This window comes from Chanos chanos, chromosome 10 (assembly GCF_902362185.1).
Source record: "Chanos chanos chromosome 10, fChaCha1.1, whole genome shotgun sequence".
Classification (NCBI taxonomy): domain Eukaryota; kingdom Metazoa; phylum Chordata; class Actinopteri; order Gonorynchiformes; family Chanidae; genus Chanos; species Chanos chanos.
This window is the reverse complement of record NC_044504.1, coordinates 38,522,227-38,544,436: the sequence shown is the minus strand read 5'-3', so window position 1 is coordinate 38,544,436 and position 22,210 is coordinate 38,522,227. Positions and strand designations below refer to the sequence as shown.

Below are 22,210 nucleotides of genomic sequence, written 5' to 3'. Positions count from 1 at the left end.
TGGGTTTTTTTTTTTTTTTTTTTTTTTGTAATCATTCTAATTTGGTCATCAGCGGCAATCCATTTGAGTTAAAGCACATCTCACAACATGCTAATCATTACATACATAATCTGATTGCTTTAAGAGAAAGAGATTCATTTGTATATATTTCTACAGCAGAAAATCCATTCCCCTTCACGGCACTGAGGTATATTAATGATGATTGCGCCCCATAATGACAACATTGAACAAACAAAACAAATTAGATTCCTCGGATCGCACATAATGAGACCGTGCTTCAGCGTATCAGTATTTTTACACTGTGGGAAAACCAGATGAATGCTGACACAGCGTGCTCTTATGGGGACTCTCTCAGTGCAACCTGGACCTTAACACGACACTCACGCTCCGACGCCATCTCAACATGCCTTTTCAAATCTCATCCACTAGGTACACTCATGCCAGACACATGTTGTCAAGAGGAAAAATAATATACTTCGAGACCTGTCCAGATAGAGGTCATGAAAATTTCATTTATATTCAAATGTGTGGGTAGTGGATTCGGCTTCATACGAAAAAAAAACCAACCAAACAAACAAAACATTACTGACTGCTATTTGTTCTGGTTTTTGTAGGCCTACTGCATGATTGTGTTACTGAAAACTGATGAAACAACACAACACACACACAAATGGAATAATATCTGTTTTAAACCAAAACTAAAATAAATCATAAAGAACAAATCAATGCCGATTTGCAGTTGCGTAAAACTGGTCTAAGTCCTAGCCCACTTCGATTACCCACATGCGCAATTGGAAGAGACACTAGCAGAGGTTAATAATCTTAACGAAAATCATAAATTCATAGCAAAGATAAATTTTAGTGTTTCATGGATGGTGATTTTAGTGGGCGAATATGCAAATATTTCTACAGAACTCTTCACGCTGCACGTTCATTACCCACGAAGGTAGACGTCTCTCTACTAATTGACTAAATAATCTGCCCAGATGTAGCGAGGTGGGTGCAGGACCTGTAAACTGCAGTGTTGATGTCCGTGTGTGCCACTCTGTAGAGTAGGCTAGCCGAACGCAATTTTAGACAGGAAGAATAACACTACGTTACTACTTAACGCAGCCAACGCAATGTCATATTTAACTTCTGCACGAAATCCCCATTAGAGAAGAGTTATACTTTTTGCCCGCCCTCGCGTATGCCTTTTGAGACGACTATATACAATTTAAACCACTTCTGTCGACAACTTTAAAGCTATTTGACTAACACATTTGACATAGAAAGCACATAAAAGCATGCGTAACAGAACTAAACGTACAAATATGTATCATGCAAACAACACAAGCAAACATTTTAAATTTATATCCGCTGGAATGAAAGATAGAGGCTACCATACCTGTAACTGTTCAAGGTAAAGCGTAAAATGGATTGAAAAAAACACACTTGTTGCTACTTCAGTCAGTCGTACTCTATTATGTTCAAATACTCGAATGAATGGGACGGAGAACGAGGGGCGAGCTGTGCGATGATTGGGTGGCTATTGTGCTCTGCTGTCTCTGATACTAATACACAAGGCGATCGCTCCACCCGTTCCTGACGGAGAGCAGCAAACCAATAATCGGTCGCCTACTAATAGGTGCGCCGCGCATCCCAAAGCTGACAAGGGAGGACAGATGGATCCCAATGTTACTGTATGTACATTGTAATTATTACCTAGTACAACAGTTGCTCAGGCTCGCATTTTGAAGCATATATGTATACTTATAAGTACAGTATAATGCGAGACGTTTCATTCGAATCGAATAAGTTTACTTCTATCCTTTTATTTCCCTTTCAGTTTATTATTATTATTATTATTATTATTATTATTATTATTATTATTGTATTGGACTACTGATGTACACACAATGAAACTTCATAAACGATCATGCGTTTGTCAATATATGTCAAAGATGTCCCACCCCCCTTCTTCATCTTCTTCTTCTTTACAGTTGATCATTAATCCGGTTTGTTTTGATATACGAAAGATCTACGCTTGTATTGCCTGATTACCTGATCGAAGCTTTCTTTAAGTTCATGAACAGATTCTCAATTTATTTGACGTTGTTTTTTAAAGAAACCCTTAAAATATAGTTTAACAACATAAATGATCCAATGAATGCATGTTCTGTCGGTAACATCTGACACTTTTAGTCCAGAGCCAAAAGCGCTTATGTGTCGTGTAAGTCTCACGGTGGAAGACAAACCTTCCCGTAGCAGGAAACCAATTCAAACAAGTGCGTGAACATTATTGTGTCTAAAGATCGGTTTATTCACTTGTTAAAGAATAAAACCGTGAAATATTGTGTTCTTCGACTAAATGCTGAAAGGACAGAAGTGGAGAACGTTTTCTCTCACCTTTGCCTGGAAATGAGACGAATATCTCATCAAAGAAGTTACTTGGAAATGATTAGTTGAAAAATGAACTCGATATTTAAATGACACCTTTAAAAAAAAAGAAAAAGAAAAAAAAAAAGAAAAGAAAATTGAGAATAGTTTTAAAGCTGCTGGTTCTGAGTGGAACCTCTTTGACATGGCTCTTGTTCTTCAAACTTACTTGTGTCCTGATGGATTTGTTTGTTTCTCAGAATGACACAAAAGTCAGGTTGATTTCAGACCTCCATATGTGTGCCATACCTATCTGTGATCTGTGTGTGTGTGTATGTGCACATATGTTCATGTGCTTGGAGGACAGTGATTTAATGTTGTGGTCATGGACTGAAACAGCTAACTGAAAACACACTCTTTGGCTGATAAAGTGTGACCCTGAATGTGGATTGCCCATTGGCATTGTAAGCATTATTGTGATGTTCAGGCCTGAAAACAGTACATGCTAAACCACATCCCCTGTGTGTGTGAGGACACAGCAACAATCCACTTTTAGAAACAATGACCTCACTTTTGGTTTGATGAGAGAAAACTAAAGATGCCCTGTAAACACACATTAATCTGATAAAGTCTTGCAAATTTCATTAAAAACGCAACATAATTGTTTGTCACATTTCAAGCGAAGGATGTGTATTGACAAAACAGGGTTTGATGTGCCTGTATTTCAAGAATTACTGAATTTAATTACTTAAGCACGTCTTCACATAGGCCTGCTATAAATTTACAAAATGTTAATGATCCTACAAAACTCCAGGGCCTGTGTTTGCGATTGGTCTTTTAAACCACGTAATCTTGTCAAACCTTTACACACAGAGAAAGAAGGGGACACTCCTTTAAGTGCAGTCTTTGTGTACTTAAAGCTTGGTACTGAGACAAATTTAGTATTTAGTCAGTGCTCAAAGAATTATAACGTGTTAGAATGGGCTCTTGTAGACAATTTGTGATACAGCACCAATTAAAAAAAAAAAAAAAAAGAAAAAGAAAGAAAAGGTTTGCTTGGAATGAGTTCCACAACATCCCTCCCAGCCGACTCTCTTGCCTGAGGACCGATTGAATTCGTGAGGAGCAGTCATAGTGAGAAGAGATAAGTACCCATTTCAAGAAACTCCTGACGGCCCATCAATGTTAACTTTAAACGATAGGAGGAGAAGAGGGAGACACAGACAGCAGACTCAGACAGACGGGTTAAGAGTGATGTTTATCCTATCACTTTTGTACGTGCAACTAAAAAGACAACCAGTTGTTTCTCCATGACAAATTACAATCCAAATGTTAAAATGAGATATTAATACATCCACAATAATTTACCTCTATTGTATGTGTACAGCTAGACTTAGAGTAAGGCAAAGGGAATGTCCCACTTCTTGTTCTTAGAGTCTGTGCTGTGAGTGATGACATACAGATGAGAGTAACTTAGTGCTAATCTCTCTTATGATATGACAGCGTTACACAGGACTGGGGTCATAACAGATCATTTGATAAATGTAGCTGGATATCTGGTTATCTCAGTTAAACCCTACCGCCCACAGGTTTATCACTGACTCTCTGGATACTGTGTTTATAATAATTATCCTCATCACGGAAAGCAATTATAGGCCTTTTGTTTAGTGCTAATGCATAGTACAACCAGTGCTCAGTTTATGCTTGCTTTTTACGGATGGGGAGATGATCGTTTTGTTCAGCTGAGAGCTGTATTTGAGGTGAAAATCATTTAATTTTTGCTGTATGTCTGTTAATGATAAAATATGACTTTAAAAGGTGCACTCAGGTGGCATACAGGTAAATTATACTGTGTACTGCCGCTGAGGTCATAAAACAGGTTCAGCGACTGTTGTGTAACTAAAGTAAATGGCAGGGATAAGCGCTCGCTATGGGTCTCCATTTATTTAAATTAAGCATAATTTGACACATCTTTAGAGTGTCTTTACCCATAATTGCCCCAAGGAACCTCAGTGTGGACCATGAATAGAAAACCCATCATTCAGCCCAGCCATGTGAGTCAGGAGATAGATGCATGAGGCTCCAGCACAGTGCTTTCTGAAGAGGAGACAAAGTCAAGGCCACGGACACACTGTGGCCATTAGCAATGGACAAACTGAGTCTAATTATTCATTAAGGAAGGTAGTTCACTCTCACTCTCTCTCTCTCTCTCTCACTCTCTCTCTCTCTCTCTCTCTCTCTCTCTCTCTCAGTTGTGTATATACACACACACACACATCCTTATTGAATTCTACACACCTATGTTTCTTTAATGAGCAAATTACAAGTGGCAGTTGCCAAGAGTAAACTCGTCCTTTGAAACCATTTAACTCATTCAGCCAGAGCAGGTGTGTGACCAACAATTTGTGCTGTTAGGTTAAATCCTGGTCACAGGACCCTTATATCACCCTGGATTTATCACAATTACGGGAAGGCTTTTTTTTTTTTCCAGGACTGGACAAGGTGCACTGGCCACCTGCAACGTAATCAAGTCTGCTCCATGTCAAAGACATTTTCAGTTTACAGTGAAAGAGGGTTTGGACTTCTTTGTGGACCCAGTTTGACTTCTTTCAGTTAAACTGTTGGTATGGGGTTATTAACTGTAATAATTTGTGTGTGAAGTTTTGAAGCACAGGGGTAGAAAAATGTCTCTAAGCTTTATAGCTGGTTATTCTAAGGGGCTTATTTCAAAATGAGATCTTTAAATAGATATTTTGACATATGAAAACTTTGCCTTGAAAAGTAAATTATCCCATCAAAAGTTCTGGAAACAGTATATTGCAAACAACAAAACGCAGCTTGTTATTGTTGTTGTTTTTTTGTTCGTGTTTTGTTCATTTCGCTTATTACATTTTCACCACTTAAAAAACAATAGATCAGTGAGACTAAACCTTCTCAGGTTACACACACGCTAAACGCCTCTGGGCGTTTTCCGCCTCTGGGCGTTTTCCGCCTCTGGCTATACGAATAATGCATGCGGACATGGCTAATTACTTTTCATGCACCATTTTATGCAACATAACAATCAGCCTTTACATAATGAAAAGAAAAAAAAACAAAAAAACAAAAGAAACGGCATTACCACCTGAGGGAATTCAGCTCCTTGCTCAGTTACACCGGGCGTCTAGCGCCAGTCGAGCGACCGCTGGAGCAGAGTGACTTTTGTTCAGAGACAGATGAGTAATTATAATGTACTCGAGAGGAAGCAACTGCAGGCAGCACAGAGACACTGTGCATGATTAGTTACCTGTAATTGAATACAGTCACACAGCGACAGGCTGACAGCTGCAGCGCTCTGTCATCTCTGAGGCCTGTAGACGCACAGTGTGACGGCCATTATACTCCGCACCCGGGCGCAGTGAGCGTGTCTCTGCTGACCTGAGATCCCCTCTCATCTCAACACTCATTTAAAACCATGTCATCTTTTTTCCCCCGATTCAGTCATACTTTAGGGAGGAAATGAAATGAGCTCTTATGGGGACTGACAGTGCTTTCGGGACCTGGTGTTTATTGTTCGATTTAATTTTAAAAGGCTCAAAGTCAGGTCTCCAATGCCTTGGCTCAGTTTAAACGTCTCACGCTGTCTGGGGTCAGGGGAAATCAGAAGCTGGTGAGATAGTCAGGGCAGGAGGTGTCTGTGAGAGGAAAGGACCAGTTTAATACTGTGAATGTAAATTTCATGAGGAACACGCTTTGTCCTATTTCCTGGACACGCAGTGAACTGCATGGAATCCTATGTTGTGGTAACCTTAACTACCATCCGCTGCTGCGGTCAGCGGTTACCATAACAGGATAGAAACGTGGCAAAGGTTCTGTTGCTTTGTGCTCAGTAAGACACACAGCACACAGGCATAATCCTAAACAAAGAGATCTGGTGTGCTATGTTTCACCAACCAAACCATGTCTCCTGTTTGACTACCCAGCATTTTTTCAGCAGTAAGTTCTTCCATCTTTATAGACTTTACCATGTCTGTGTCACATACATGAAAACACACAGAGCACACACAGAACACACAAACACACACACACACACACACACATATATGCACGTGCACACGCACACACGCGCACACACACACACACACACACACACACGCGCACATGCACACGCACACGCATTCACATCTAGTCTCATGAAACAAGCATCAAATGTTGACATGGTGTTCAAAAGGCAGTATTTTATGTGTTTATATGGAATCACAATTGCAATGAGATTGCAATTTTAAACTTTGTTCCTTAGCACACACTCAGTCACCCACCCACTTATACAGACCCACAGATGTACACTCACATACACACACACACTCACGCACACACACACACACACACACACACACACACACACACACACAGACAGACACACAGACAGACACACATACAAGAGGCACATGCTCAGGGAAACTCACAATATTTGATGCTCTCGGCCTTGATATATTCTTATTTATCTAATGCTTGTGTTATAGTTCTCACACTGTTCTTTTATACCTGTGCCTAATTCTTTAGTTACATTCAGTACTTTACACAAATACATTAGGCAGCAGGATGTGAAACAGCACACCAAAGTCCATTCAGAGAGAGAGAGAGAGAGAGCAGACAGTGCTTGGCTACCAGTTAATACATACTACATTTTAAAAGCAGATCACGTGGAAGACCCGTATTCCCTGTTGTTGATATGCTCTCCTGTTTTGTCGGGGACTTTGTCATCAGGATTAATTTGCTCTTTTCAGGGGAACGAATGTTCAGCAAAATGCATTTGGGGACTCAGGGAGCATGATCAAGAGGCGCTTTCATTTGGGCTTATTTTTAGCCATTGGAATAAACTGACGGAGCAGAGGTGACCTCTCCTACCTCCAGAGAGACGACACTAATTTGGATACAGGCCCACACACCCCAGCGTCGCCTCTCATTGGCTCTTTGGTGTTTTTGTCTGAGCGAGCACAATTAGATAACCTTCAGCTAGGGCCAATTAATTAAACTGTCCTTCTTTTAATCGAGAAAAATGATCGATGAGTACACACCTTTCTACAGTGTATTTAAAGATCTTTAAGATAGAGGGACATGTTTCTCAATATCCCATTAAGACGGCAGAGCTGTACTGGAGGCCTGTTATGTTTGGGCAAACCTTTTGTGTAACAGTGAGGGCTCAGATTGTTTGTTGCCATCGGGTGTTCGAGCTTGCGACCTGACTGATCTCCTGCAGTAGGAGCACGACGAGGCCCTGCAGACTGGTCTCCACAGACTGATCCCCACAGACTGGTCTCCACAGACTGACCTCCTGCTGCAGGAGCAGAGCAAAGCACAGCAGACTGACCTCCTGCTGCAGGAGCACAACGAGGCACAGCAGACTGACCTCCTGCAGGAGCAGAACGAGGCCCTGCAGACTGGTTTCCACAGACTGATCCCCACAGACTGGTCTCCACAGACTGACCTCCTGCTGCAGGAGCAGAGCAAAGCACAGCAGACTGACCTCCTGCTGCAGGAGCACAACGAGGCACAGCAGACTGACCTCCTGCAGGAGCAGAACGAGGCCCTGCAGACTGGTTTCCACAGACTGATCCCCACAGACTGGTCTCCACAGACTGACCTCCTGCTGCAGGAGCAGAGCAAAGCACAGCAGACTGACCTCCTGCTGCAGGAGCAGAGCAAGGCACAGCAGACTGACCTCCTGCTGCAGGAGCAGAACGAGGCCCTGCAGACTGACCTCCTGCTGCAGGAGCAGAGCGAGGCCCTGCAGTCGTAACCTTGACTCTGGCTCTACAGAGCACCTCAGGTCAGCCCAACAGCAGCGTCATAGCAGGTCAACACTGTCCCATGACCGACAACGACCTTTCAGCCGGATTCAGGTCAGGCTGGCAAACAATGCCTTCAGCTCGACAGTTAATTATCCCCTATGCTCAGGAGTCGGGATTTTTCCCCCTTTTGTTAATCAAGGTAATGCATGTTGAGGACACACAGTTAATTTTTTGGGAAGATATGATTAATACTTTAGCTTAGAAATAAATTATATGGGCTGTATGCTCAATGAGAAAGTATGGAATGATTTATATAATTAGGAACAGTGATATCAAAATGTATATCCATAAACCATCCTTAGACTACTCAGCGCCCTCTAGTGGTGTGAATAAGATTCAAGGGTTATATTTTGTGTTATGGCCTACATTAGGATGGTGATGTTGAAATTAGACACTCACAAGATAATCAAGGGAAAAAGAAACTTTATTTTATTGTTTTTTCCTTTTTACAAAACATTTCAAAGTTAACCTAACCTCAGTAATTTAAATCTAATACAGACCTGCAAGCAGTGAATTATCCAACGTAAAATAATTCCTCCTCTTGAGAACTTCAAACAGCAGAATTTACATAAGCACAAACACGGGTAAGGGCCCTTGTTTTGTTTTGTTTTTTTGCTGCTCTAGTACAATGAAAAAAAATATGTAAGTGAAGTAAAATGACTAATTAATGGACATTTCCAAACATAATGTGCACGTGTGTGATGTGTAACTTAGTCGAATTGAGTCGTATATGTGTAAATGCTGTTAATGGCTGGGATGGAGATGAGTGAATGTGATGTCATGAGTTTGAATGGAGATGGATGAAACAAGTCATTTGAAAGAGTTTGTCAGCTGGAATTCATCCTTTAATCTGGCACTTTGCAAAATACTGAAAATGTTATTATTGCATTTAAGCTATTCCTCTGAATCAGCAGTTATTCACCCAGTGTAAAACTACAGCTCTGACAACATGTAAATAATAATAATAATAATAATAATAATAATAATAATAATAATAATAATAATAATACATGTGCCAACGGAACATCATTCTCCACTTAACGTTCCACTGCGTGGCACATTTCAGATTAATTATAGCTACAGATGAAACATTCCACACGATGATTACAAGACACAGCCTTGCAATGACATACAATCTAACTTAATGCTCACAAAGAGTCAAAGACACTGACACAAATGCTACATTTCAAAACACAGTTCAAACGCACACTTCAGATGCAAAGAAGAGATGCTTAAACCAATCGCCTCTTACAAAAGCTGTCGGGAAATCACGGCTGAATTCTAAGACATTTACTGTGAGCACTCACAGCTACGAATAAATATCAATACGTCTAAACTTTGTAGATCTTACTATCCATGTTGGAAAATAATCGTATCTACATGTACATATTGAAGAATTGTCCACTCAAGAGTTTTACAGAAGTGTACAGAAGACACCAAATAGAAATATTACAGTGCATTTTAAATGTTGCTATATCAATGTTATCCATTTGGAAAAGTTCTGGTACATATTAACTAAAGGCATCATTTTTATTTCATGGGTGTTTGAAATGGAGGGAACATTTGTTTTAGTGAATCATTCACGTTACATTCAACTTTCATCCGCAGTCATCAAATCTTTTCAGATTTCAATGCTGAAGAGAGACATGAAAGTCGTGTCACTGTTTACATCAAAACTATTCAGTAAGATGTCTGGAGGAGGTGGAGAAGCAGAGCAAACTCAAGAGACCTAAGGTTAGATTGGCATCTGCAGGAATCAGTATAGTATCAGTATACTAACGGTATACTAACCCATACCCTAACTCTACAGTTTAAACCAGCCGTTTTACCACCAGGACCACACACACAAAAAGAGTCAAAAAGCCATTTCATTAAGTGAAAGCCATATATGGTACAGAACTAATCTGTATGTAGGGCACACCGTATGACACTGGTCTTTCTAAAAAGCAGAGAGGTTTAAGTTTCTTCTAGGCTGTGGTCCTGTCCCTCTGAAAAACCTGAACTCATAGAAAAGACTTCAATTTCGCGAATCAGATAAGCAGCCACAGTCTAATGTTGATTCTATTGTAACAGGGCTTTGTGTGCATAGTTTATATTAATGTTTTGAATAAGTTAATGTTTATCATGTACAGTTTACAGCATAATCAATTCTGTGCCCACAAAACAAACTGTCTTATAAACACAGTCAAATGAACAAGGCATTCATATTGTGCTTAGGTATTATGGCCTGAAAAAAGGACTGAATTATTATTATAGGGTAAATGTATAGGACTGATTTACCTTGACTGGGCATGGTGTTTGAATGCAGTTCATGTTTTAGGGATTAAAAAAAAAAAAAACAGCTATCTTACAGACCAGAATCAACAAAGCAAACTGAGAGAATTGGTTTGGAGGCGGGCAGACGAGGGCAGAAAATTTGTCACTACACTTTAGGGATTTCAGCCTTAACCCTCAAACGCTCCACTGGCCTCAAAAACTGGCCCCAAATTTGTTTTGACCATTTGGAGGACTGAGAACAGAAAGCCTGGCACTGTGTGGGCATGCAGTGGGGACGTCTCGTTGGCAGAAGGTGTGGGTTCTGTGTAAACACTCAGTTAGTCCTGAACAACTGTTTGCCAGATTAATGCACGCATGCTGGAGCGGATCCCTCTGTATGACTAATAAATGATGAATGGAATCTTTGTGGAAAGTCTCAGGGACTGAATTAAAAATACAGTAATCGCACGACGAATACAGATTCACAACGCATGGGAAAACATACAGAGAGGACGCATGGGACATCGGAACATGGCAGAGTTGGTTATCAGTAAATCTGTATTCACTTTCAAGGCAAACCAATGTTTGTTTGTGTGTTTATTGTTTCCTCCACCTAAATAAGTGGCACCGTTGACTGTGGACCTCGTGTCAGACACGTGCTACACGACATTCTGCCACATTCAATTTCCAGTTCATTAGCATGGCATCCTGCACCGCAGCCAGCATGAAGTATCGCATTTCATTCATCTCATCCACCTCCTGCTTATTTAGCATATGTCATCCATGCTTTGTTTGATATTTCATAGAGAGATGGGAAAAAATGAATAGAGAAGCAGAACTGATAATGCATCTTCATGCCAAAAAAAAAAAAAAAAGTTACGAAGAAATGTGTTAAAGAGACGCAAACATTTCATCAGCCTTCTCCAATATTCCTGTGTGAAATGCACAGTGGCAAAGAGAGACGGGCTCATACCTGTAAAAAGCAGAGGCTTTGAATTCTCTTCTGTGCTTAACACTTATCTGTGGACCTTAGTGTATGTGGGTTTATTCATTTATCTTTTTATCGAGTTCGTTTTTTATGGGGTTTTTTTATGCCAACAGTGCACAACACAGCAGAATATCTATTAAAAGTAAGATGAGACACAGGAATTTACAATGAGATTTATGGTAAACAGAGCGCCAGTTGGTGACATGTAAGGTACTAGAGTGTCAAAAAAAGTAAAGTGTCCTTTTAAAAATTAAGAGGTTCAGAACAAGGGGGGTGGAGCATCAAGATTACAACGCAGGGTAATGGGAGGAGCAACAATAAACTGGAATTCTTAAATATGAATACATCATAGAATATAAATTAGTTTTAATCACTTAAAATGCAGGATAGTTCAGTGCAGAGAGAGAGAGAGAGAGAGAGAGAGAGAGAAAGAGTGAGAGAGAAAGCGAGAGAGAGAGAGAGAGAGAGAGAGAGAGAGAGAAAGAGTGAGAGAGAAAGCGAGAGAGAGAGAGAGAGAGAGAGAGAGAAAACAAACAGGTGCAATGCCATTGGCTCAAGGGTCATGTGATGCAGTGAAGGATGATGGGTAGAAATTAGAGTGTGCCCATTCCAGTGACCTCAGACGTCAGCCTAGAACAGTTAAGGGGAAGGAGGGAAAGGGGGGGAGGGGAAAAGAGATAGAAAAAAACAGAAAATAAAGCAATTCTGAAAGTGTTTTACATTGCTAGCTCGGTCCACTGTGTTTCCCTCCATGCATTTGGATTCACAGATGCATTTTACACAGAAAACAAGTTCCTTCGATGGAGACCTTTGTCTCTTAAACTTGGAAAAAAAAAAAAAAAAAAAAAAGAAAAACAAGAAAGAAAAAAAGTCAACATTGCATTGCAGTCTCAATATTTCCCTCTTATTTCTAGGCCTTGATTGGAATTAAAGTGCATTTCCAACCTGTTTTCCTTCATAACCGCATCCCTACATCACATTACTCTAGTTTTCTAGCCAATAGCATTGCCTGGAAGCAATCAAATGCAATTACAATTTTTTTTTTGTTGTTTTTTGATTTTTTATGTTTTACATTTTTTGTACTTTTTTATGCTTTCCTGACAAGAAACTACAGGACTAAATGGCAATCATACTCTAATCTAGCAAACAGAAAAGAATACTGACCTAAACAGGCCTCTACGTGTTCTGCATGCTGAGCTACTATACTGAAACACTACATAACATAGACAAAATCAAACCACTTTTTTTTGTCATATCTTTAGCAGTGACCTGCTCACATACTATTGGCAATCATAAAGACAGTAGACATAAGGAGGCGGGGGGGCGGGGGGGGCGAGAGCTCTAAGAGGGTATATGTAAGGTTAATTGTGGAAACAGCGGCTGTAAGCTTCAGATAAAGAGAGCAGATTGGAACTTCAGGATGTGGTCATGGTTGAGGGGTCATTCCACATGGCTGCCACGTCTCTGAACCTGCCAGTGGAACCGTGGAAAAGCAATATCCGTTAGTCAGTGCTGCAGCCCCACAGGTATCTACGCTGCAAAGCCCACCATAAAAACAAGAGAACAAACTCTGATTGTCTCACTCACTAACCTGTCAGCGTTACTCAGAAAACATGTCAACTACACCACACTCTCATTTAATTCTTTAGTTTCCCTTTGATCTCCATTCTGCCTTACTAATGTGTTTCCTCAAAAGCTATACCGGCTTCACTCAGTTTGAAACCTCAGCCATAGAAAGTCATAGAAAGATTTCCAGGTCCGTAAAGTTGAAGATCCCAAACCCCACGTTTTTTTAAAGTAGCGTCTTAAGCAGTTTATTACAGTATTGAAAAGATAGTGAGAGAACACGACACATGGAAACACATTACGGTGGTAAATTTCATGGTGTAATTAATGTTGCTTGAAGTTTAGCAAAGTGCGAGAATTTATGAGCAGTTGTACTGTGGAACTGTGGTACGGTAAGCGTAAATGATCTCTGGTTTAGTGCAGAGTACTAGAGTAGCCTGCGTGCTCTGTGCTGGAAACACTGATGAGATAAAAGATCCGGTTTTAAAGGGGGGAGAGAGAAGGCACTGTCAGTGTGACACTGTGGTGTCGGGGCCTACCTTGCGTTAATGAGGTACTGGGCAAGGCTGATGTTGGCGGGGGTTCCTGTGATAGTGATCTGGCGCTCTGATGATCCTTCCATGGCGTTAGCGATTTTGATCTGAGCCCCAGACATCTGCCGGATCTCGTTGATTTTGGTTCCCTGGCGCCCGATAATGCAGCCTATTAACTGGGAAAAAAATTACCACAGGTTCTTACAAAAGAAAGCCACAATGACAGTTTGACTTTGACTTGACATTTAGTGCCTGTGATTATCATATGTCTGAATAGTAAGAACAACATGATATGGTGACTGCTTGGCTGTTAGGGATGGATATATCAGACCAATGAATGACATGCTAATCCGCTGGCACAGTTATGGATGGGTCAGTGATACTGGATTACAATGAACAAAGAGGATAGATAGACAGACAAACAGACAGATAGATAGATAGATAGATAGATAGATAGATAGATAGATAGATAGATAGATAGATAGATAGATAGATAGATAGATAGACAGACAGATATGTGTCAAAACTCCAATGAAAGCACAGAGTCTTAAGGTTTCATAACCGAAGAACCACTTTTCTGAGTGTGCATTCATGACACTTTCATATGAACTAGTTCATGGTATGTGAAATGAAGACTGACAGTAAAGTAATAGCATATGCCTCTGGACAGAGCTGTTTCAAAGGTTTCGTGAGTCTTGTGAGAGATCCAGTCCAGAGCTGCCTTGTACTCACATCATTGGGAATGGTGAGTTCATGAGTACTGGCCTGGGGACTGGCATCCAGACCTAGATCAGGGAGCAGAGGGGAAAATGGAGACACAGGCAGGATAAACAGTATTGTACACGTTTCTGTTTTGGACTTTGCTCACGGCTGGTGAAACATATTCCCTTCTAACAGACGACATACTGTGTGTGAATGATGACCCGAGGGCCAATCACATCTGCTTTAAGAGGGAACGCTTAATATAACCCTCAATGATGTGCCTGTGATTATTCTGATGTTCTGGTTTTAGACAGGCGTGCTGTAACCATGCCTAACCTGGCACGGTTGGCTGAGGCTAGTGTGTAGGTCTGAATCTGTTTTTCCCTCAGAACAAGAACAATGCTCTCAAGATTGACAATAACCCACACTCTATTCCGCTCAAATTTACTTTGAGATGGAGACAGTCAGAAATGTATTAATGAGGATGGACGCAAGACTGATGGCTTCATGTTTTTCCTTTTCCAATGTCATTCTCAGGAGATCATTTGGAGATGACACTCCAGAGTGACCACACTTAAGTAGCTGTCTGTGGAGAATGCGTTTGAATGGTAGCAGCTGTATCAGGCCTGTCAATCAATCCTGCCATGGACCAAACAGTAAAACCCTTCAGTCCCCCATCACAGTCCTGCTGCACAATGAGTACCACCATTTATGTTCATGGGAATTGTGTTGTGTTTTTGTAGATGACTATATTATACAAGTCAGCAAATAGTTTATCCGTATTAAGCAAGTGACTTTGAAGGAATTTAATATTACTTGAGGAAATTTATCTTTTTTTTTTTTTTTTCTTTTTTATGTCTAAGCCCCAGCTGTGTCATGTAAATGGAGTCCTTGAGTCATTTTCCTGATGTCCCTAATTTTGCACAAAAAAAGACATATTTCCAAACAAACAAAAAAACCCCAAAGAAACAAACAAACAAACAAATAAATAAATAAAAGTTGGAACATAAATAACAAAGGAAAAAAAAAGAGCAACAGTAAAGAGAACAGCAACCACCAGGGCCATGACATGAAGCGCAACATGGAGAAGAGAAGGAAAGAGAGCGAGCGAGCGAAAGAGAGAGAGAGAGAGGGAGAGAGAGAGAAGAGAGAGAGAGAGAGAGAGAGAGAGGGAGAGAGAGAGAAGAGAGAGAGAGAGAGAGAGAGAGAGAGGAGAGAGAGAGAGAAGAGAGAGAGAGAGAGAGAGGAGAGAGAGAAGAGAGAGAGAGAGAGAGAGAGAGAGAGAGGGGAGAAAGAGAGGTAGGGAGAGAGAGAGAGAGACAGGGAGAGCGAGAAGAGAGAGAGAAGAGAGAGAGAGAGGAAAGAGAGAGGAGAGAGGAGCGAGAGAGAGAGAGAGAGACGGAGAGAGAGAAGAGAGAGAATGTTTCTGTAGGTACAAAGTGAAGGACACTCGAAAAGGGTTTGTGGGTACGTACCAGGGAAAGCAGGGGTGGTCTGTCCGAGGGGGGTAAAGGGGGTTTGCTGCATAGCCAACTGGTGGAGCTTGGTCAACTGCTGAAGGGGTGGGAGGGATAGTAAAACTAAGAGGTTATTCTTATAACACAGGTCACACTAAGAAATCAAGAACTAAACTAGAATAAAGAGACAACGAGGAGAAGAAGCCATGACACACTGTGGTGGAAGTGCAGTGAAAGGCAGGGAGAGAGAGAGAGAGGGAGAGGGAAAGAGAGAGAGAGAGAGAGAGAGAGAGAGAGAGAGAGAGAGAGAACTAAAGCACTTGAGCAGGACTTGGCCTGACTTAGTAAGTGTCAGTGTTTTTTTGCTGTTTTTTTTAAGCGAGTCAGACAGTGTCTGTTTTGATTAGAATGGTATTAAGCTAAGACATAATTTTGGGTTTGAGTTTTCTACTTCTTTAGAGAGTGATGACAGAGTGTTTTCGGTGTTTTTAATCTTAGGAAAATGTGAATGCTCTTTGCTTGTGCAGTTTTCACCCTAGTTTATCTTCTTGATACATACCTGGACCTTGTGTAAGGCCGTTCTATTTTTTAATGGTAGCTACAGAAGGGATAGGGCAACCTTGCAAAGTCACACAACCTTCAAACGCTCTTCTAATCCAATTACACTTTGTCAGTAAACAGCTACAAAGGCTACGGTTTCCTTTCTTTTGCGTGGTCGGGGTTGCTGGGGCCTGATGCTAGCAACCGTGTGAGCCTTGCAAGTGGAGTTTTAATGAGGGTGAAAGGGACAGCCAACCTCTTCTTGACTGATTGTGATGTCAACAAACACCTCAGCAAACATCAATCACCGCCTATCCCGGATTGAAAGCACCAGCACATGATGGCACTCCGGATACTCCTCTGACAGAGACTGATTAAACAACTCTTTTAATGGACACCGTTTGGCCTCTAGGACTTTCTATCACCTCCTAATATGGCCTCATTGGGTCTATTATGAATAACTAGGCATCTAGTGTTGATTCACTGATCCCTTCAGTCAATGTAAGGCCAAGCGTTCGCCTTCCCAAAGCCTGATTCATCGTTAACGTTTCAGCTCCCGTGGAAAAAACGTAAAAAAAACAAAACAAAAAAAAAAGTCCCAGTGCAACAGGCCAAGTCCTCATGAGTCAGTCTCTCATGTTTGGAAGGCGTAGGCTGAGACCAACGTCAGGTTGTCACATGATGAACATTACGTATCAGAAATGTTACATTAATAATATTGTTTAATATTAACAGGAGCTGACGCGGAGCCATGCAGGCTGCTGACGCTGTATGGGAGAGAGGAAGAGAGGATTCTGGGAACTCACATCTGGGTGTGGAATGGCATATTGTCCCTGAATTGTGTAGGCCTGTGAAGAAGACAGGGAGAAAAAAGAGGTAGTTAGTATTATCATGAACCTACATCGTCTATCAAAGAGCTGATATTTCTTTAAATAATAATAAACAATGCATAAATAATAAGCCACTTTGGCATGATCTGATCATTTAAAAAAAATAAAATGTTCATCTGCAGTTGGAATTACCAACTGTCACTTCAATCTCATTTTAATTTGGACAGTATTTTCTCAGTATTGTATATTCTGTTTGATTTTTAGATGTTTATGGGTTTGTATGTCATTTATGGCCATGGTAAGTGTATGGCATTAGAGAACAGACAGCGCTAAATAAACAGATGATGTTAAAGTATTGAACGGATATTCCAAACACTGTGTGACCTTGGTTGATAAAAATGTGCTGAAATGAATTTGAAAAACTTGCCTGATAAAATATCCCTTTAATATTGCAAATCTCTGTGACTAAGTTTACGTACACCAATTCACCGACTGATTAAAAAAAGAAGAACATTTGAAGAACGAAGCTTCCCATTTTGTTCCATCAGATTTGTGTTTTTATTTTATTTTCACAGTCGTGACAATATTAAAAGGATATGTTATCTATGCGAAGAGAGAGGACAGGAGTCTATCAGAAGAGATTGCACACCAGACATCATTAAGGAGTGTTAAAATATTTACACTTTTAAAAACGTTCATATTCTCAGTGCACGCAACACCAAATGAAACACTGAGGTCTGAGAAACTGAATGCATCTAAGAGGCAGATAACTTGCAGTTGTATCCAATAGGACCAAATGAAACGTGAGAAGCTTTAAATCAGTGGTGGAATCATCCATTACTCTTCCTTCCTCTTTAAGAATTCAACATGAGGCTACAGTGTAGCAACAGAGGCTTTAAATACTTAGCACTACTTAACACCTCCTCAAAGATGGCATCCTGAGGCAAGCTCTCTCTCTCTTTCTCTCTCCCTGTCTCTCTCTCTCCCTCTCTCTCTTTTTCTCTCTCTCTCTGTCCCTCTGTCCCCCTCTCTTTCTCCCTGCTATCTCTTTCTCTCTCTCTCTCTCTCTCTCCCTCTCACTCTCTCTCCCTGTCTCTCTCTCCCTCTCCCTCTCTCTCTCTGTCCTTCTGTCCCTCTCTCCCTCTTTCTCTCTCTCTCTTTCTCTCTCTCTGCCCCCCCTCTCTGTCTCTCTCTCACTCTCTTTCTCTCTCTACCTATCTCTGTCTCTCTCCCCATATGTCTCTGTCTTTCTCTCCCTCTGTGTCCATCTCTCTCCCTGTCTCTCTCTCTTTTTCTCTCTCTCTCTCTCTCTCTCTCTCTCCCTCTCCCACTCTGTCCCTGTCTCTCTCTCCCCCATCTCTGTCTTCCTCTCTCTCTCTGCCTGTCTCTCTCCCCTCTCTCTGGTCAAGCTTTTCAGGAGGTGGGCTGTGTGTGGCGGCATGCAGTTGTGAAGGAGAGAAACCTGAGTGGACTAACAGGCAGTGGCTGATGCTGCAGTAAAAGGCTGAGGTTGGCTGCAGACGCTGCCAGCGGGTCGGCTCTTACCTGGCCACCTGAAAAAATGACGGGGGTGGAGGCGGGCTTTGGGCGGTAGGGAATGGTGGCACCTTTGGGTGGGGACTAGGAAAGGGGAAGAGGGACAGAGGCAGAGACAACATTAGGCTTGATGAGTGTGTGTGTGTGTGTGTGCGTGAGTGTGTGTGTGTGTGTGCGTGAGTGTGTGTGTGTGTGTGTGTGTGTGTGTGTGAGTGTGTGTGTGTGTGTGTGTGTGTGTGTGTGTGTGAGTGTGTGTGTGTGAGTGTGTGTGTGTGTGTGTGTGTATGTGAGAGTGTGTGTGTGTGTGTGTGTGTGTGTGTGTGTGTGTGAGTGTGTGTGAAACAGACATAGAAAAGGAAGACAGCAGCTGCAATGATCTTGTCTTTGGCTTTCTGGCCATTGGTGAAGTTTCATCGTCCAAGAATCTGTATTCATTTACCTGGGCACAATAACTCTCTCTCTCTCTCTCTCTCTCTCTCTCTCTCTCTCTCTCAGACTCACTGTCTAGTACTGCTGCACAACGAGAAAACATGGAAATTCAACGCTATGTATCTAACCCTAACCCTAACCCTAATCCTAACCTTGTCCAGTGGCTTCAATAATGTATCTCTCTGAGAGACACAACATCACTGATTTAGGTGGAAGGTGCATGCTTGTCTGTGAAGTATGTTTAGAATGGCATCCACTCAATACATTCCCAGAGAGTAACAGTGCTGATCGGCAGCAGCAGAGACCTACGTGTCAACTGGGTTAGCAGACAAAAGAAAACACCTGAATCAATAAACACAGCAAGAGATGAAACTCACCACAGCTGAGACTGGCCACATGTGCCCACCAGTCAAAGCAGGCAATAAAGGTGTTTGATTGGCAGTGAGTGAGTGATTGAGTGAGTGAGTGAGTGTGTGTGTGTGTGTGTGTGTGTGTGTGTGTGTGCGCGCATGCGTGCGTGCGTGCAGTTACTTGCCAACCATAGAAACTCTGACTGGATAATTGAGGTGAGGGCACTGTGAGGCCCGTGTGAGAACTGACTGAGAGTATTTGGTTCTGAAAAACTCACAGGGCCACGAGGATAGACTACACCTCCCCACCTCCTGACCCCTACTGTACCTCCAGCATGACCACACATATCTGTTTGACACACTGGATGATGGCCTCTGGTGTCCCGGAGATTGTCACAGCGCGTTCGGTGGAGTTGGGGAGCATGTCACCAGCCACCTGTACCTGAGCCCCTGTGGACTGAACCAGGACACAGGTATGTCAGCCAAAGACACTAACCTTCATTAAAGACACTTGGCCTCGTCTGACATTCTCTCGCTGACCAATATCTTATAGATTTAGCTGTTGTTTTTGCTCAGTTTGAATAGCTTATTAACGAATGTTAATTAGTTAATGTTTATTCACTAGCAGCCAATCCTCCATGTGGAAAGAGATCAAGGACAGAATTGATGTGGCTTTATTCTAAGTGTCATGATGGAAGCTGATGAGCTGAATGTTATTTGTTAGTGCAAGGTTGTCTGTATAGTTTAAACTGTATAAGGAAACCAGGCAGAAAACTTAATCTCAACAGCATTTTAATCCTATCATCTCAAAAGCATTTTAATCCTAGAAATCCCAGTAGTGTCTCTCTCGCATGTTCTGGCAGGATGTGCCGGACTTACAGTGGGATGGGGCTCAATGTTACCTCTCTCATCTCTTTGATCTTGGACCCTCCCTTCCCAATGAGGGAACCACACTGGCTGGCTGGGACCACCAGACGGAGGGTGACAGGGGGCTTACTGGTGGCTGGACTGTTGCTCATGGAGTTGATGATATCCTAGAGACAGATCAAAGATGATTCCAGACATTTACAGACACTGAAAAATAAAACGTTGGCCTCTTAGCAGACGGATAAAATCTGATTTCAGGAGACCTTTTTACTTCGTTACTGTTAGTCTTTGCGTCAGCTGGGTAATTTTATTATTGTTGAATGTTTTGAGCATTTTGTTTCTACTGTCGTGGTCCTTTGCTCTGTCCATTTCCCAACCAAATGCACTGTTTGAGGTGAGTCAGTACTACCACATCATTACTATTACTGTTCTTACTGTTACTATACGCTTTTTCAGCTTTCCGGTCCGTCAGATAAAGACAGAGTGCATTGTGGGAAAGACCGGTATGTATAAAAGCCCAGCCAGACGGGACGTGACACTATCTACCTCTTCAAACTTGTAGGCGATCATGGCAAAGGCCTTGAAGATGGCGTCTGTGGGGCCTGTGATGGTGACGATCCTCTCTGGACAGTTACCCTCGGAGATGTTAATGCGTGCTCCGCTCTGTAGGGTACAGAGAGCGAAAGGTTATACCAGCGGCTTCTCCTCACAGTCAGAGAGAGAGGAAAATAAAGAGAGGTTAAATCTGAGATGAACCATCAGAAAGGTCTAGATATACCTCTTCACGCATCTTCTTAACAGTTTCCCCTTTCTGACAAAACACACAGACAGACAGACAAAAAAGATTGCATTTGAGTGTTTATTTGGTCCAGTGTCTGCTGGGATGCACATGCTGTATTATATAATGTATAAATGACATGCTGTATTTTATAATGTATAAATTCCACACACCTTTCCGATGATACTGCCAACCTCCTGCAGAAATAGATACAGAAAGTCAAAAGACAAATGTGAAAACAGCTCTTCATGAACTGCTGGGTGTCTTATGATTGGCGTTAATGATAGTTCACTTTCAAATAGCCCACTTCGAAAATTTAAATTGAAAATTAATTTGCTAGCAGATACTTAAACACGTAGAATTTCAAGCATGTAAAATGTGACCTCAGTTAGAGGGTCAGAGCTGGACAACCACTGCAGACAGTAACACACACACACACACACACACACACACACAGTCATCGTACGAGGCTTTGCTGACCTTGCCATGCATGAGCAGTCGTATAGTCAGGGTCACGTTCAGGCCGCCCTCTGACTGGACTTTGTTGGGTTCCATTCTGGGAGTGAAGTGGGAATGTGGTCACGTGACAGGAAGTCCCCGGGAGCAGGAAGATAGCGATGGAACGGCAGCCAACCAGTCACCAGTACGGACTGGAAACGTTGGGAAAGAGAGAATCACATAAGTAAAATACAGGCTGATGAGCATTTAAATCACATGTCTGTGATTCAGAGACATACAGGGGCCTTTCCAGCACACACCACAGTCTTTGAAGAAAGATCTTCAAAAATTTTAATTTATGCATATTTTCAACACCAGAGGGAGCACTTTCTGCAAAATTATGTCTGTTAAATCATCATCATTAATAAGGTAATCATTCAATCCAACTCCTCATTGATTATGTTGTGATTTGCACGACGTTTCAGCTTTTCTATCAAAATAACTTTCCCAGTTTTAATTTCCTCACAGAATTCCTCCTGACCCTGAAATCAAATCCTCTCTAAGTTGTGCTCAGATACAGCAAGAAGCAATTTACAGGGTTTTTTTCTTTTTCTTTTCTGTGCAGTTTCTCACAGAATTGATCGAAAGCCTCGGTGAAAGCATGTGCTCAGCGTCTGCTGGATGTTATTATCATATTTCACACACTGCTGCTCTCCAGCTCAAACTGCTTAGTGTCAGAAAACTCATTGTG

The 22,210-nt window shown here is 41.7% G+C and overlaps 1 protein-coding gene across 3 annotated transcripts; it reads right to left on the bottom strand.

Annotated features, from left to right (window-relative positions):
- Nucleotides 1–12,026: 12,026 nt before the first annotated feature.
- pcbp3 (poly(rC) binding protein 3) lies at nucleotides 12,027–21,576 on the bottom strand. 3 transcript variants are annotated; one of them, XM_030787243.1, is made up of 12 exons: nucleotides 21,502–21,576; nucleotides 21,195–21,218; nucleotides 21,022–21,054; nucleotides 20,790–20,906; nucleotides 20,279–20,410; nucleotides 19,705–19,833; nucleotides 18,538–18,681; nucleotides 17,038–17,079; nucleotides 15,710–15,785; nucleotides 14,265–14,317; nucleotides 13,539–13,708; nucleotides 12,027–12,063 (listed from the first exon to the last, which is right to left on the bottom strand). In XM_030787243.1, exons 1-12 carry the CDS (start codon nucleotides 21,574–21,576, stop codon nucleotides 12,027–12,029), a joined length of 1,032 nt encoding a protein of 343 aa, XP_030643103.1. The 3 variants fall into 3 exon arrangements, with proteins under 3 accessions (XP_030643103.1, XP_030643104.1, XP_030643105.1); XM_030787244.1 differs by having other exon boundaries at nucleotides 15,710–15,788; nucleotides 18,607–18,681; XM_030787245.1 differs by having other exon boundaries at nucleotides 18,607–18,681.
- Nucleotides 21,577–22,210: the final 634 nt, after the last annotated feature.